Source organism: Puma concolor, chromosome E2 (assembly GCF_028749965.1).
Source record: "Puma concolor isolate L17-30 chromosome E2, mPumCon1.1.hap2, whole genome shotgun sequence".
Classification (NCBI taxonomy): Eukaryota; Metazoa; Chordata; class Mammalia; order Carnivora; family Felidae; genus Puma; species Puma concolor.
In genome coordinates this window covers 51,000,638-51,013,492 of record NC_141681.1, presented here as the reverse complement: position 1 = coordinate 51,013,492, position 12,855 = coordinate 51,000,638, and the positions used below count along the sequence as shown (strand labels likewise).

The following is a 12,855-nucleotide window of genomic DNA, read 5'->3' as shown; positions in this document are numbered from 1 at the left end:
GGACTTTTCCAGGTCAAGCTCACCAAAGATGTGATGGGTAGGTAGTCCTGGGAAGAAAGGAAGGAAGATTTCTTGCACCAGCTTTCTGGGGAAGGGAGTGACCTAGGAAAACAGCCCCTTCCCCCACATCTCTTCCTAATTCCAGCCCTGGGCTGGTATTCCCTTTCTGTAGATTGGCTGAGCCCCGTGTATGCCAATTTACCCAAACCTCAAGGACAGGTTGGAGTCAGAAAGGTGAGCAATGCTCCAGAGGTCCCCCTCCCTGCTCCCCTGACTACCTGGCTCATCCCCAGCCCAGTAGGGCTGTGTCAGTCCCACCTCTTGGGTTGGGGACTTGAGGAAACCCAGTGCTAGCTTGGGTCTCTGCATCTCCTCCCCTGCCTTCTCTGGGGATCCCAAGATCCTCCCTGACTCTCTTCTCCTTTGTCTTCTAGCTCTTCAACATGACAATGTGCAGCTTTGAGCTCCTCTGGGAGTCAGGAGGGATGGAAATGCCTCCGAGGCCAAAGCTGTTTCTGGGAATTTCTGGGGGCGGTCCCCATCCCAAGCCCCATGACCTCTTCACCACTTTCTTTTCCCCCAGATGCTGCCACCAGCTCCCCCAGAGCAGTTTTATGAGGTATGTTGGCCCCGCTGGGCCTGATATGAAAAATCTGCAGAGGGAATACAACCTGAGAACTTTGTATTGGACGAGTCTGAGAAACCATCCTGTGTAAATAGTAATTGTGCATTGCAGGGCCGGGATGGGGAGAAAGTAGCCCAAGGCTTTAGAGGCAGCTGGGTCAGATTCCAGGTCTCTGGCCCCTCCTGTGTTCCTTTCACCTCCCGGGCTCTGAATTGTATTGCAAATGAGGTGGCACCAGCCAGGCACACGCTGGGGTGCAAAGGAAATCTTGGAGTAGAGGTTGCAGAGGTCGCCAGGTGGAAAGACAGAGTTCTAGATCGGGGGCAGGGCCTTGGGTCCTAAACTTACATTCACTTCTGATTCTTTGTAAGATCCTGGTGAAACCTGCTCCTCTCTCGGGTCACTGAAGAATGCAAGTTGACGCTTTGTAGACACCGTGATTTTAAGGCAGTCTGTGCCCGTGGTCCCTAACTGATCTCTCCATTCACTCACAGAAGGAGCCGCCATCAGTAACCCCCGGGAACGATTCTCATGGCCCCAGAAAACCATCGCCCGAAGTTACATTGGATCCATTGGTCCCCACTCTACCGAAAGGAAACGCAGAATCACACTATGAGGTACTTTTATGCCACCCTGAATCTTTGGATAGGTCAAGAGCTGTCACCAATCTGCTGCTTCCTCCTTGATGGGATGTCTGTGGGATAAACTATCAAGAGAATTTTCCCTTAATCGTTTTTCAGTTCCATCCTATCATGTTCTAGTTCGCTTCATTCTCTTCTTTTCCGGTCGACTTGGTCTTACTCCGTTCCATGTTTCTGTCACATTTGTTTTCACGCCACCTGTTAGAAGGCGGAGAGGGGGCAGGAATGTATCCCCAAACTGAGGAGGCACTCTGAGACCAGAAAACAAAGCAGGTGACCCCATACAGTTTACGCAGATTTTCATTCAGAGTAACCTACTGAGAAGGGGAGATCGGGTGGATGATAATCCAGGCACCTGCACAGCAGTTCTCCAAAAAGTCCCGATCTTCATCCACGGATTTTATAGAGTGAAGTCAAAGGGTCTAAGGCTTAACAGACCTCTTGCTGCCACCTGTGCACCTGTGTGCCAGGAGGCGTGGGGGTGGGGAAGAAACTATGTCATCTCTACGAGTTATCTAAACAGCCACACGGAATATCAGAACAAGCCTTCCCGCATTCGCTTGGGGGATACGCTAACTTCCAAGGTGCACGGAACACGTAAGCCCCCCCGGGGAGGTCATCTTGCAGATGTGAACAAGACGGGGTCAGTACTGGGGACACTCCGACACCGCGTGTTTCTTTTCTATCCATTTATTTGTTTACTGAGAGAGCGGCAGGCCACGCAGAGCCCGATGCGGGGCTCAGTCTCACGAACCGTGAGATCATGACCTGAGCTGAAATCAAGAGTTGATCGAGCCCCCCCAGGCGCCCCTTGATTCTTCCCGTAAAATTCCTTCTGTTTCTCTTACTCATTCGATTCCATTCCTTTTCCTCTCTTCCCACTCACTGAACCCCATCGCGCTCTGTGGATTCCATCCCACTCCACTGTGTGATCCCATTGTGTCCCTTTCCATCTCGCCCTCAGCTTCTTTCCCTCCCATTCTTTCTCACTACTTTCTATTACGTTTTGTTCACTTTCCCCTTCTAATTCCACTTGATTCCTTTCTTCCACGTTCTGCTACCTTCTACTCTATTCCTGTCCACCCCGCTTCCGTCCCATCCCTTGGGCTCACTTCCATTCTTTTCGTTCTCATCCCATGTCATTCCTGCTCTTCCCCATTCATACATGTAATCCTTTCTATGCATTCTTGCTTCCATCACCCCATTCCTTCCTGTTCAGTATCCCTGTGTACACTCAGCTCTGTTTTTTTTTATGAATTTAAACATTTTAGTTTTAAAATTTTAATTAATTAATTAATTGTCAAGTTAGCTAACATACAGTGTGCCCTTGGCTTTGGGAGTAGGTTCCTGTGATTCATCACTTACATCCAACATCCAACACCCAACAAGTGCCCTCCTCAATGCCCATCACCCATTTCCCCCACCCCCTTGTGCCCTCTGTATTTAAAAGTCTCTTACGGTTTGCCTCTTTCTCTGTTCATAACTATTTTTTTCTTTCCCTTCCCCCATGGTCTTCTGTTCAGTTTCTCAACTTCCCCATGTGAGTAAAAACATACGATATCTGTCTCTGACTGACTTATTTCACTTAGCTCAATGCCCTTCAATTCCATCCACGTTGTTGCAAGTGTCAAGATTTCATTCTTTTTCATCGCTGAGTAGTATTCCATTGTACAAATATACCACGTTTTCTTTATCCATTCATCAGTTGATGGACATTTGGGCTCTTTCCATAATTTGGCTATTGTTGATAGTGCTGCTGTAACCATTGGGATACATGAGCCCCTATGAATCAGCACTCCTGTATCCTTTGGATAAATTCCTAGTAGTGTGATTGCTGAGTTTTAGGGTAGCTCTATTTTTAATTTTTTGAGGAACCTTCACACTGCTTTCCAGAGCGTCTGCTCCAGTTTGCATTCCCACCAACCGTGTAAAAGGGATCCCCTTTCTCCTCGTCCTTGACAACATCTGTTGTTTTCTGAGTGGTTAATTTTAGCCACTCTGACCAGTGTGAGTTGGTATCTCATTGTGGTTTTGATTTGTATTTCCCTGATGATGAGTGAGGTTGAGCACGTTTTCATGTGTCTGTTAGCCATTTGGATGTCTTCTTTGGAAAAATGTCTATTCATGTCTTCTGCCCATTTCTTCACTGGATTATTTGTTTTTCAGGTGTTGAGTCTGGTAAGTTCTTTATAGACTTAAAAAATTTTTTTTAATGTTTTTATTTATTTTTGAGAGAGTGAGAGAGCGCGCAAGTCGGGGAGGGGCAGAAAGAGAGGGAGACACAGAGTCCGAAGCAGGCTCCAGGCTCTGAGCTGTCAGCACAGAGCCTGATGTGGGGCTCGAACCCATGAACCGTGAGATCATGACCTGAGCCGAAGTTGGACGCTTAACTGACTTGGACACTAACCCTTGCCTGGCTTTCAGTTCCTTCCACTGCATTCCCTTTCTTCTTATCCTACAGCACTACTTTCCCACTCACCTTCCTTTTCTTTTCACTTATTTCCTTCTTCTCCCTGTATTTCCTTTCCCCCCATGCCTCCCTCTTCCATTAAATCCATGTTGCTGTTTCCAATTTTTTCACTCTGTCCTCTTTTATCCCTTTTCCATTCCTCCACATTGGATCCCATTCTGTTCTTTTTATTCCCACCCGCTCCTGTCATTCTTTTCCATGGCACTCCCTTCCAGCCGCCCGTGTTACTTCCCCAGCCATTTAACTTCGTGCTTTCAAGTCCTCTCCCAACATTCCTTCCCATTTCCTTACCCTCCACACCATCGTATGAACTCCATTTAACTCCATTTCCTCATTCTAGATTCTGCAGCATTCCAGTTTTGTGCCCGCACTGCCATTCTTGAACTCCCAATTACCCTTTGTCATATTGCTTTTTTGTCACTTGTTCTCCATCCCTTTCCTTTCCTCAAATGCCTTCCCTTCCCACTCTTGTCCATTCAGTTCTAATCCTGCACTCCGTGTCGTCAGTCTCCTTTCCATGCCAGTTTATGTTATTCTCTTCTTTTCCTCTGCATTCCTTTCTATTATGATTTTTCTATTTATTCCATTTCTTCATTTACATTTTTTGGATGCTATGCCATTTATTCCACTCCATTCCCTGATTCCAGTTTCCATCCAACCTCACCCCACCCCACCTCACTCCACTCCATTCCATTCACTTTTACTCCACCCCACCCATCCCATCCCATCCCATCCAATGCCACCTCACCCCACCGCACTCTACTCCAACTCTACTCTACTCACCCCACCCCACTCTACTCCCAACACCACCCCACCCCACCCCACTCTACTCCACTCCATTCAATTCCACCCCACCCATTCCATTTCTGTCCCATCCGTCCCATCCCATCCCATCCCACCCCACCCCACCCTACTCCACTGCATTCCATTCACTTCTACTCCACCCCACCCATTCCATTCCATCCCATCCCATCCCATCCCATTCCATCCCATCCCACTCCACTCCACCCCACTCTACTCCACTCCATTCAATTCCACCCCACCCATTCCATTCCATCCCATCCCGTCCCATCCCACCCCACCCCACCCCACTCCATTCCATTCACTACTACATCACCCCACCCATCCCATCCCATCCCATCCCATCCCATCCCATCCCATCCCACCCCACTCCACCCCACTCTACGCCACTCCATTCAATTCCACCCCACCCATTCCGTTCCATCCCATCCCGTCCCACCCCACCCCACCCCACCCCACTCCACTCCACTCCATTCAATTCCACCCCACCCATTCCATTCCATCCCATCCCATCCCACCCCACCCCACCCCACTCCATTCCATTCACTTCTACATCACCCCACCCATTCCATCCCATCCCATCCCATCCCATCCCATCCCATCCCATCCCACCCCACTCCACCCCACTCTACGCCACTCCATTCAATTCCACCCCACCCATTCCGTTCCATCCCATCCCGTCCCACCCCACCCCACCCCACCCCACTCCACTCCACTCCATTCAATTCCACCCCACCCATTCCATTCCATCCCATCCCATCCCACCCCACCCCACCCCACTCCATTCCATTCACTTCTACATCACCCCACCCATTCCATCCCATCCCATCCCATCCCACCCCACCCCACCCCACTCTACTCCACTCCATTCAATTCCACCCCACCCATCCCATCCCATCCCACCCCACCCCACCCCACCCCACTCTACTCCACTCCATTCAATTCCACCCCACCCATCCCATCCCATCCCACCCCACCCCACCCTACTCCACTGCATTCCATTCACTTCTACTCCACCCCACCCATTCCATCCCATCCCATCCCATCCCATCCCATCCCATCCCATTCCATCCCATCCCACTCCACTCCACCCCACTCTACTCCACTCCATTCAATTCCACCCCACCCATCCCATCCCATCCCACCCCACTCCACCCCACTCTACTCCACTCCATTCAATTCCACCCCACCCATTCCATTCCATCCCATCCTGTCCCACCCCACCCCACCCCACCCCACCCCACTCCACTCCACTCCATTCAATTCCACCCCACCCATTCCATTCCATCCCATCCCGTCCCACCCCACCCCACCCCACTCTACTCCACTCCATTCAATTCCACCCCACCCATCCCATCCCACCCCACCCCACCCCACTCTACTCCACTCCATTCAATTCCACTCCACCCATTCCATTCCATCCCATCCCACCCCACCCCACCCCACTCCATTCCATTCCATTCACTTCTGCTCCACCCCATCCCATCCCATCCCACCCCACCCTGCCCCACCCCACCCCACTCCACTCCATTCAATTCTACTCCACCCCACCCATCCCACCCCACCCCACCCCACCCCACCCCACTCTACTCCATTACATTCACTTCTACTCCACCCCACCCATCCCATCCCATCCCATCCCACCCCACCCCACTCCACTCCATTCCATTCACTTCTACTCCACCCCTGCCATTCCATCCCATCCCATCCCACCCCACCCCACCCCACTCTACTCCACTCCATTCAATTCCACCCCACCCATTCCATCCCATCCCATCCCATCCCTCCCCACCCCAGCCCCCCCCGTCTACTCCACTCCATTCAATTCCACCCCACCCATCCCATCCCATCCCATCCCACCCCACCCCACCCCACCCCACTCTACTCCACTCCATTCAATTCCACTCCACCCATTCCATTCCATCCCATCCCACCCCACCCCACCCCACTCCATTCCATTCCATCCACTTCTGCTCCACCCCATCCCATCCCATCCCACCCCACCCTGCCCCACCCCACCCCACTCCACTCCATTCAATTCTACTCCACCCCACCCATCTCATCCCATCCCATCCCATCCCATCCCACCCCACCCCACTCCACTCCATTCCATTCACTTCTACTCCACCCCTGCCATTCCATCCCATCCCATCCCACCCCACCCCACCCCACTCTACTCCACTCCATTCAATTCCACCCCACCCATTCCATTCTGTCACATCCCGTCCCATCCCATCCCATCCCATCCCATCCCATCCCATCCCATCCTATCCCATCCTATCCCTTTCCACTCCATTGCATTTCTCTCCATTCCATTCATTCCTTTCCCATCCCTTTCAGTACAATGATAACCATCTATCTCCTTTAATTTGTTTTCTTTTCTTTCCAATCTTTTCTTTTTGTTCATGATACTCACCTCTCTACATTTCTCTCATGAGAGATTTGAGGCAATTCACAGCAAGCTTTTATATCACACCATAAAATGGTGCTAAATTAGAAATAGGAATCACAATTAGGAAAATGCTTCTAAAAATAGGCAGGAAATCAAGGTATGGATAAGAAGGTAAATATGCTGGACCTATGTAGTACCTGTTCCTGTATTTATCATTTGTCTTTGAGTTTCCTGGTGGCCAAAAAAAAAAAAAAGTAATAATAATCAGTTTTATCACCCAAAAGGAAGAAAACTATTAGCTCATGCAGGCAGATGGGAAGCAGACCTTCCCATTGGAAGTTCCGATAACTCAGGTGATTGCTTCCTGGTTCTAAGGACTAGTGAGATTATTTCAGAGGATTCAAGCAATAGCATCCATGTTCAGGGCTAGCCAGATTACTCCATGTCCAGGGATGGATTTTAGACAGTATCCTCTGAAGGAGTCAGTGACCAATCAGATTTCAGGAAGCAAAAGCGGGAGGCCAGAACAGATTTGGAAAAGAGAAACTTTAGGGCCACAGAATTCCAGTATTTTAGTGTCTGAAGTGCTGTCTTTCACTAAAGGGACAAATGTATTCCTTGTTACCCTAGAGGGCAGGCCAGTTACTATGGAGGATAGATTGGAGGGCGGCAGGCTTTAGTGTAATTTACAGATGAACTATTCTCACAGGATGTGAACGTCTTATATATCATAGGGATTTTAAACATTTTTTTTTAAGTAGGCTCCACACCCAATGTGGGGCTTGAACTCACGACCCTGAGATCAAGGGTCACATGCTCTATCAACTAAGCCAGCCAGGTGGCCCCATAGTCAGGGCTTTTAATAAGAAAGACAAACCCCCTGAAAGTAATTGAGAGAACACTGGGGGAATCTCAGATAACCCAATTTCAGAAATTACTGGTGGGCCTATGAGGACTGGAATGTTGTCAGGAAGCTTTTCTCTTATGTGGTTGCTCATATTTGTTGAGCAATGAATCTGTTCCATTGTTCTCAGTCCAGATTGAATTCCTATGCAAGCCTCCCAGTCACCACGCCTCTATAACTTCAGATTACATGTAACAAGAGTTACATGTTACTATTTAAGAGTTTCTAGGTTCAAATTCTACAGAGGAGAATCAGACTGGCTCAGGCCATTGTATGGATTGTATTTAGGTTTGTGAGCTCTCCAGTCAGGTATGAACTGGCACACGTGGACTTTTAGGTCCCCCTCGTCCAGAGAAGGAAAGCCACATTTGCTTCTTTCTATCAGTAGAGCAAAAGCTCTTCTTAGAAGTGCCATCCCATGAAATTAGTCATATCTCCTGGACCAGAATTGTGTCACATGGTATTCCTTGTTGCCAGGAAGGCTGAGAGAATGAGGTGTTATGCTTCCCAGTCCTTGTCAATAGAAGCAGGCAAGGGATGAGATATGAGGAAGAGTGTCAGGTCAGTCAACTCAATGTCTGCTATATTCTGGAGGGATGAGAAGGAGCAATCCATTCAAAGGATCTGGAGTGGAGTGTATTAGTAATCTGTTGCTGCATGACAAATGACAACAAACTTAACAGCATATGCCATTATCGCAAAGTTTGTGTCTAAGCACTGCTTAGATGGGTCTTCTGCAATGCTGTCATCGAGGTGTTGGCCAAGGCTCAGGTCTCATTTGAGGCTTGACTGGAGCAGGATCCACTTCCAAGCTCAGCCTTTAGTTCCTTGCAGGCTGTCAAACGAGGACCTCAGTTTCTTACTGACTGTCAGCTGGAGGCTGCCCTAAGTCCTTTGCTATGTGGCCCTCTCCATAGGCAGCTCCCAACATTGCATCTTACTTTTTTAAAGCCAAGACAGAAGTCTGATATAACAGAATCTTATATAACAGATCTTATAAAACAGAAACCACATACATGCAATCGTGCACATCCTGTCTTTTTGCCATATTCTTTTGGTTAGGTGCAAGTCACAGGTCTTGCCCTCAAAGGAAGGGGGTAACATAAGGGCATGAATGCTCGGACGTGGGGATTATTTTAGAGTCTCTCCTCCAAGGTAGGGAACTATAGGGGCCATTGTAGAAACACAGAGGTGCTGCTGTGATTGAAGTGCAGTCGGATAGGAGGAAGTTCATTGGAATTTCCCAGGACGGAGAACAATGCCCGAGCATCTGGGCCTTGTACTAAATACAGCAAATAGACCAGGAAGGCCTCCATAGAAAATGGAACTCATCTTTTTTCTTTGTGTAACAGGTGCTTGTGAATCCAGAATGCAACATCTACGGCCAAATCAACCCCTCAGTCTAATGGAGGGAGATTTCCCTTCTCCAGAAATCCTAGCGAAATCACGCTCAATCACATATTAATGAAATTTATTGGGTGCTTGTTTTATTCCAGCCATTGTCTTCGTAGGCCTTGGGACATTTAAAAAAAAATTTTTTTAATGTTTATTTTTGAGACAAAGAGAGACAGAGCATGAGCAGGGGAGGGGCGGAGACAGAGAGAGAGAGAGAGAGAGAGAGAGAGAGAGAGAATCCAAAGCAGGCTCCAGGCTCTGAGCTGTCAGCACAGAGCCCACCGCGGGGCTTGAACCATGAGATCGTGACCTGAGCCGAAGTCGGGCGCTTAACTGACACAGCCACCCAGGTGCCCTGTGACATTCTGTTTTAATGTGTTGTTCAAGCACTGGACCCTAGCTCCCACCAAATCTTGGGCTTTGACTCGTGTTTCTTTACAAGCAATAAAAACAGGGAGAAAGTGACCCAGAATTAGAGGGCCAAGGTTTGAGACTCAGAATCTGGGGCTGCCATAGCTGTATCATGGAGATGGGCAAACACCAGTGATAGACACAGCATTCCCCCCCACCCAGGGGCATTCCCCCCCCCCCCCCGGAGGCGGGGTGGAACGTGTCTTTTCAAATCATGGTAGAGGATAAGACACAAGGAGCTATTAAGAGATGATGACAGGGGCGCCTGGGTGGCGCAGTCGGTTAAGCGTCCGACTTCAGCCAGGTCACGATCTCGCGGTCCGTGAGTTCGAGCCCCGCGTCAGGCTCTGGGCTGATGGCTCGGAGCCTGGAGCCTGTTTCCGATTCTGTGTCTCCCTCTCTCTCTGCCCCTCCCCCGTTCATGCTCTGTCTCTCTCTGTCCCAAAAAAATAAATAAAACGTTGAAAAAAAAATTTTTTTAAAAAGAGATGATGACAGGAAAAAAAAAAAAAAGCAGAACGAAGGGAGAGAGCAGGCACGAGATGCTTAGAATCTCAAGAATTTGGGGGGTGAGGGTGGGGAGAATCCGATTTGATGAAGACAGAGTGAGGAGTCGAGGCTGGCTCCCAGGTTTCTGGCCAAAGCACCTGGGTCACTGGCAGGCCACTCTCTGAGGCAACAGTGAGGGAGGATATACATTTGGAATACAGAAGGAAAATCAAGAATTTGCTTTAGATGTGTCAGAAATCAACTGGAGAATGAAACAGGCAATTGTTCGTAACGGTCTAGATAAAGCAGGGCTGGAGATACACACGTCGGAGTTGTTAGTGGGGTTTAAAGTTACGGGAATGTAGGTCTTGTGTCGGGGGTCTCCAAGACCGCACTCAGGCTCAACGATTTGCTAGAAGGATTCACGGGACCCAGAAGTTGTTACACTCATGGTTACGGTTTGGTGCAGCAAAAAGATAGAGAATAAAATCAGCAAAGGGAAAAGAAAAGGTTCCGGGAGTGAAGCATGGAAGGCACCAGGCACAAGCTTCCACGTGTCCTGTCTCAGTAGAGTCACATGGGAATTCCCCCAGCAATGATGTGTGACGATACTTGTGAAGTGTTGCCAGCCGGGGTGGGGGTGGGGGTGGGGGGCTTGCCCTGAACCTGAGGGTCCAGGGTTTTGATAGGGGGTCAATCACACGGGCAGCTCCAGATCCCCAGAAGGAAGGCAGGTGTTCACTACAGATCACGTTGTTTGTATACACCATCCGGACAAGCTGGTACAACGTGGTCCAAGGCCACAAGCCTGCCTGCAAAAACCCTTTCATCAGAACATTGCAAGAGCTCAGTTCCTAGAAGCCACCCGAGACCCAGTCATGGAAATAGGCCTTTCTTGGGTTTGAACACTCCAGGCCTGTTGAGTTAACCCATTCCCCTACAGATTGCAAAGAAAGCGGGTAAAGACAGAAGAGTAGGGGCTGATCACGAAGCTCTGGGTCCCTCCAATGTCTAGAGTTCGAGAAGAGGATTGAGCAAAGGAAAAAGACCATCTCTTCCCACCCCCTGCTTCCAAGAACCCACCACCCCTACATCCCCCCCACCCCCAGGATCCCAGGTATGGGTCATATTCCCCCTCTAGTGACTCAGAGCTTTATCTTCCAGCCTTTTAGAGCAAGTGGATTCATGACCTCCTTGTTCCTCAGTAGATGCTAAGGCCACACCCAGATCCTGGCCGACAGAACCCTCAATATGAAACTTGGGTCGCAGCCAATCCCCAAGTAGTTGATCGAGAAACCTCTGAGTTTGAAGGGCATCTTCCTAGAACGAGTTCCTGTTCCTCGGTAGTAGCCATTCTGAAGGCTCCGTAACATTCAGGTTAGGTCATCAGGATTCGGGAGCTCCTGGAAGTAGAACTTGCCACCTTGTTCATTATGAAAGAAGAAGAAGAAAAAAAGACCAAACAAAAAACAAAGTCAGTTTTAAATTACATATCACTAATGCTTTAATGTCTGAATATCTTAAGGTAAAAAAAATACTGAAAAAAATACAGAAAAAAAGGAAGATAAGCTAAACGTCAAAGCATCCCATTATGATTGTCATATTTGTACTGAATCTGTACATCATAATGCAAGATTTGACATCTTTTAAAAATTTTTCTAATGTTTATTTTTGAGAGAGAGAGAGCACAAGCAAGGGAAGGGCAGAGGGAGAGGGAGACACAGAATCCGAAGCAGGCTCCAGGCTCTGAGCTGTCGGCACAGAGCCCGACGCGGGGCTCAAACTCAAGAGCCAAGAGATCAATGACCTGAGCTGAAGTCAGATGCTCAACCGACTGAGCCACCCAGGCGCCCCCGCAACGTGTGACATCTTTACAACACAGCCAGGAGCATGGCAGTTCTGTGTCTTTCACGTCTGTCATTAGGGTTTTAAATATTTCTTTTTTTTTTTTTTTTAACATTTATTTATTTTTGGGACAGAGAGAGACAGAGCATGAACGGGGGAGGGGCAGAGAGAGAGGGAGACACACAGAATCAGAAACAGGCTCCAGGCTCTGAGCCGTCAGCCCAGAGCCCGACGCGGGGCTCGAACTCACGGACCGCGAGATCGTGACCTGGCTGAAGTCGGACGCTTAACCGACTGCGCCACCCAGGGGCCCCAAGATTTCTTATGCTTCCTATGTTTCGCTTGTATGATGAATAAATATAAGCTTTTCTGTCTTGTTTGCAAACTTAGTATTGCTCGTGTAGAGGAAAGATGTTGATATGTAGGTCAAGGGCGATATAATGTAAAAGTTAGCATGAACTCTAGCATTAGACTTCTTGGACTCAATCCCAGCTCTGCCCTTACAACACAATCCAGGGTGAGTTACTTAACATTTCTGGGCCTCAATTTCGTCTTCTGTGAAATGGAAATAACAGTCCAACCTGGTAAGAATTGCCATGAGGACTAAGTGAGAAACATTTATAAGGACCTTATGGCAGTGCCTGGCACAGAATGGTGCGTAAATGTTTATTCTTTCATATTTGATGCCTTTCTAGCCTCTGCCTGAGGTTAATTTCTTTTCGTTAATTCTCGTGGGTCTTGTGGTTTGTAATGATACCTGCTAATAATGGTAACTTTGCATTCTCTGTACCCAATGGTTGTGACCCATTTAGCTAGTCTCTCTACTTTTGTGTCTGAAATGTATGCAATAAGAAGTTAAAGTGGGGCGCCTGGGTGGCTCAG

General features: G+C 48.7%; 1 protein-coding gene across 3 annotated transcripts in view; it reads left to right on the top strand.

Moving 5' to 3' along the window:
* Positions 1–9,292, top strand: part of CEACAM20 (CEA cell adhesion molecule 20) — a 69,719-nt gene extending 60,427 nt beyond the window's left edge. For 2 of the 3 annotated variants that reach the window (XM_086690041.1, XM_086690040.1), the window contains exons 10-13: positions 173–234; positions 584–619; positions 1,120–1,242; positions 9,186–9,292. In XM_086690041.1, the coding sequence (XP_086546167.1) occupies positions 173–234; positions 584–619; positions 1,120–1,242; positions 9,186–9,239 (275 nt within the window). In that variant the 3' untranslated portion in view covers positions 9,240–9,292. Of the gene's footprint in view, positions 1–172; positions 235–434; positions 620–1,119; positions 1,243–9,185 lie in introns of all 3 variants that reach the window. The other variant, XR_015244940.1, reaches the window with a different exon arrangement.
* Positions 9,293–12,855: the final 3,563 nt, after the last annotated feature.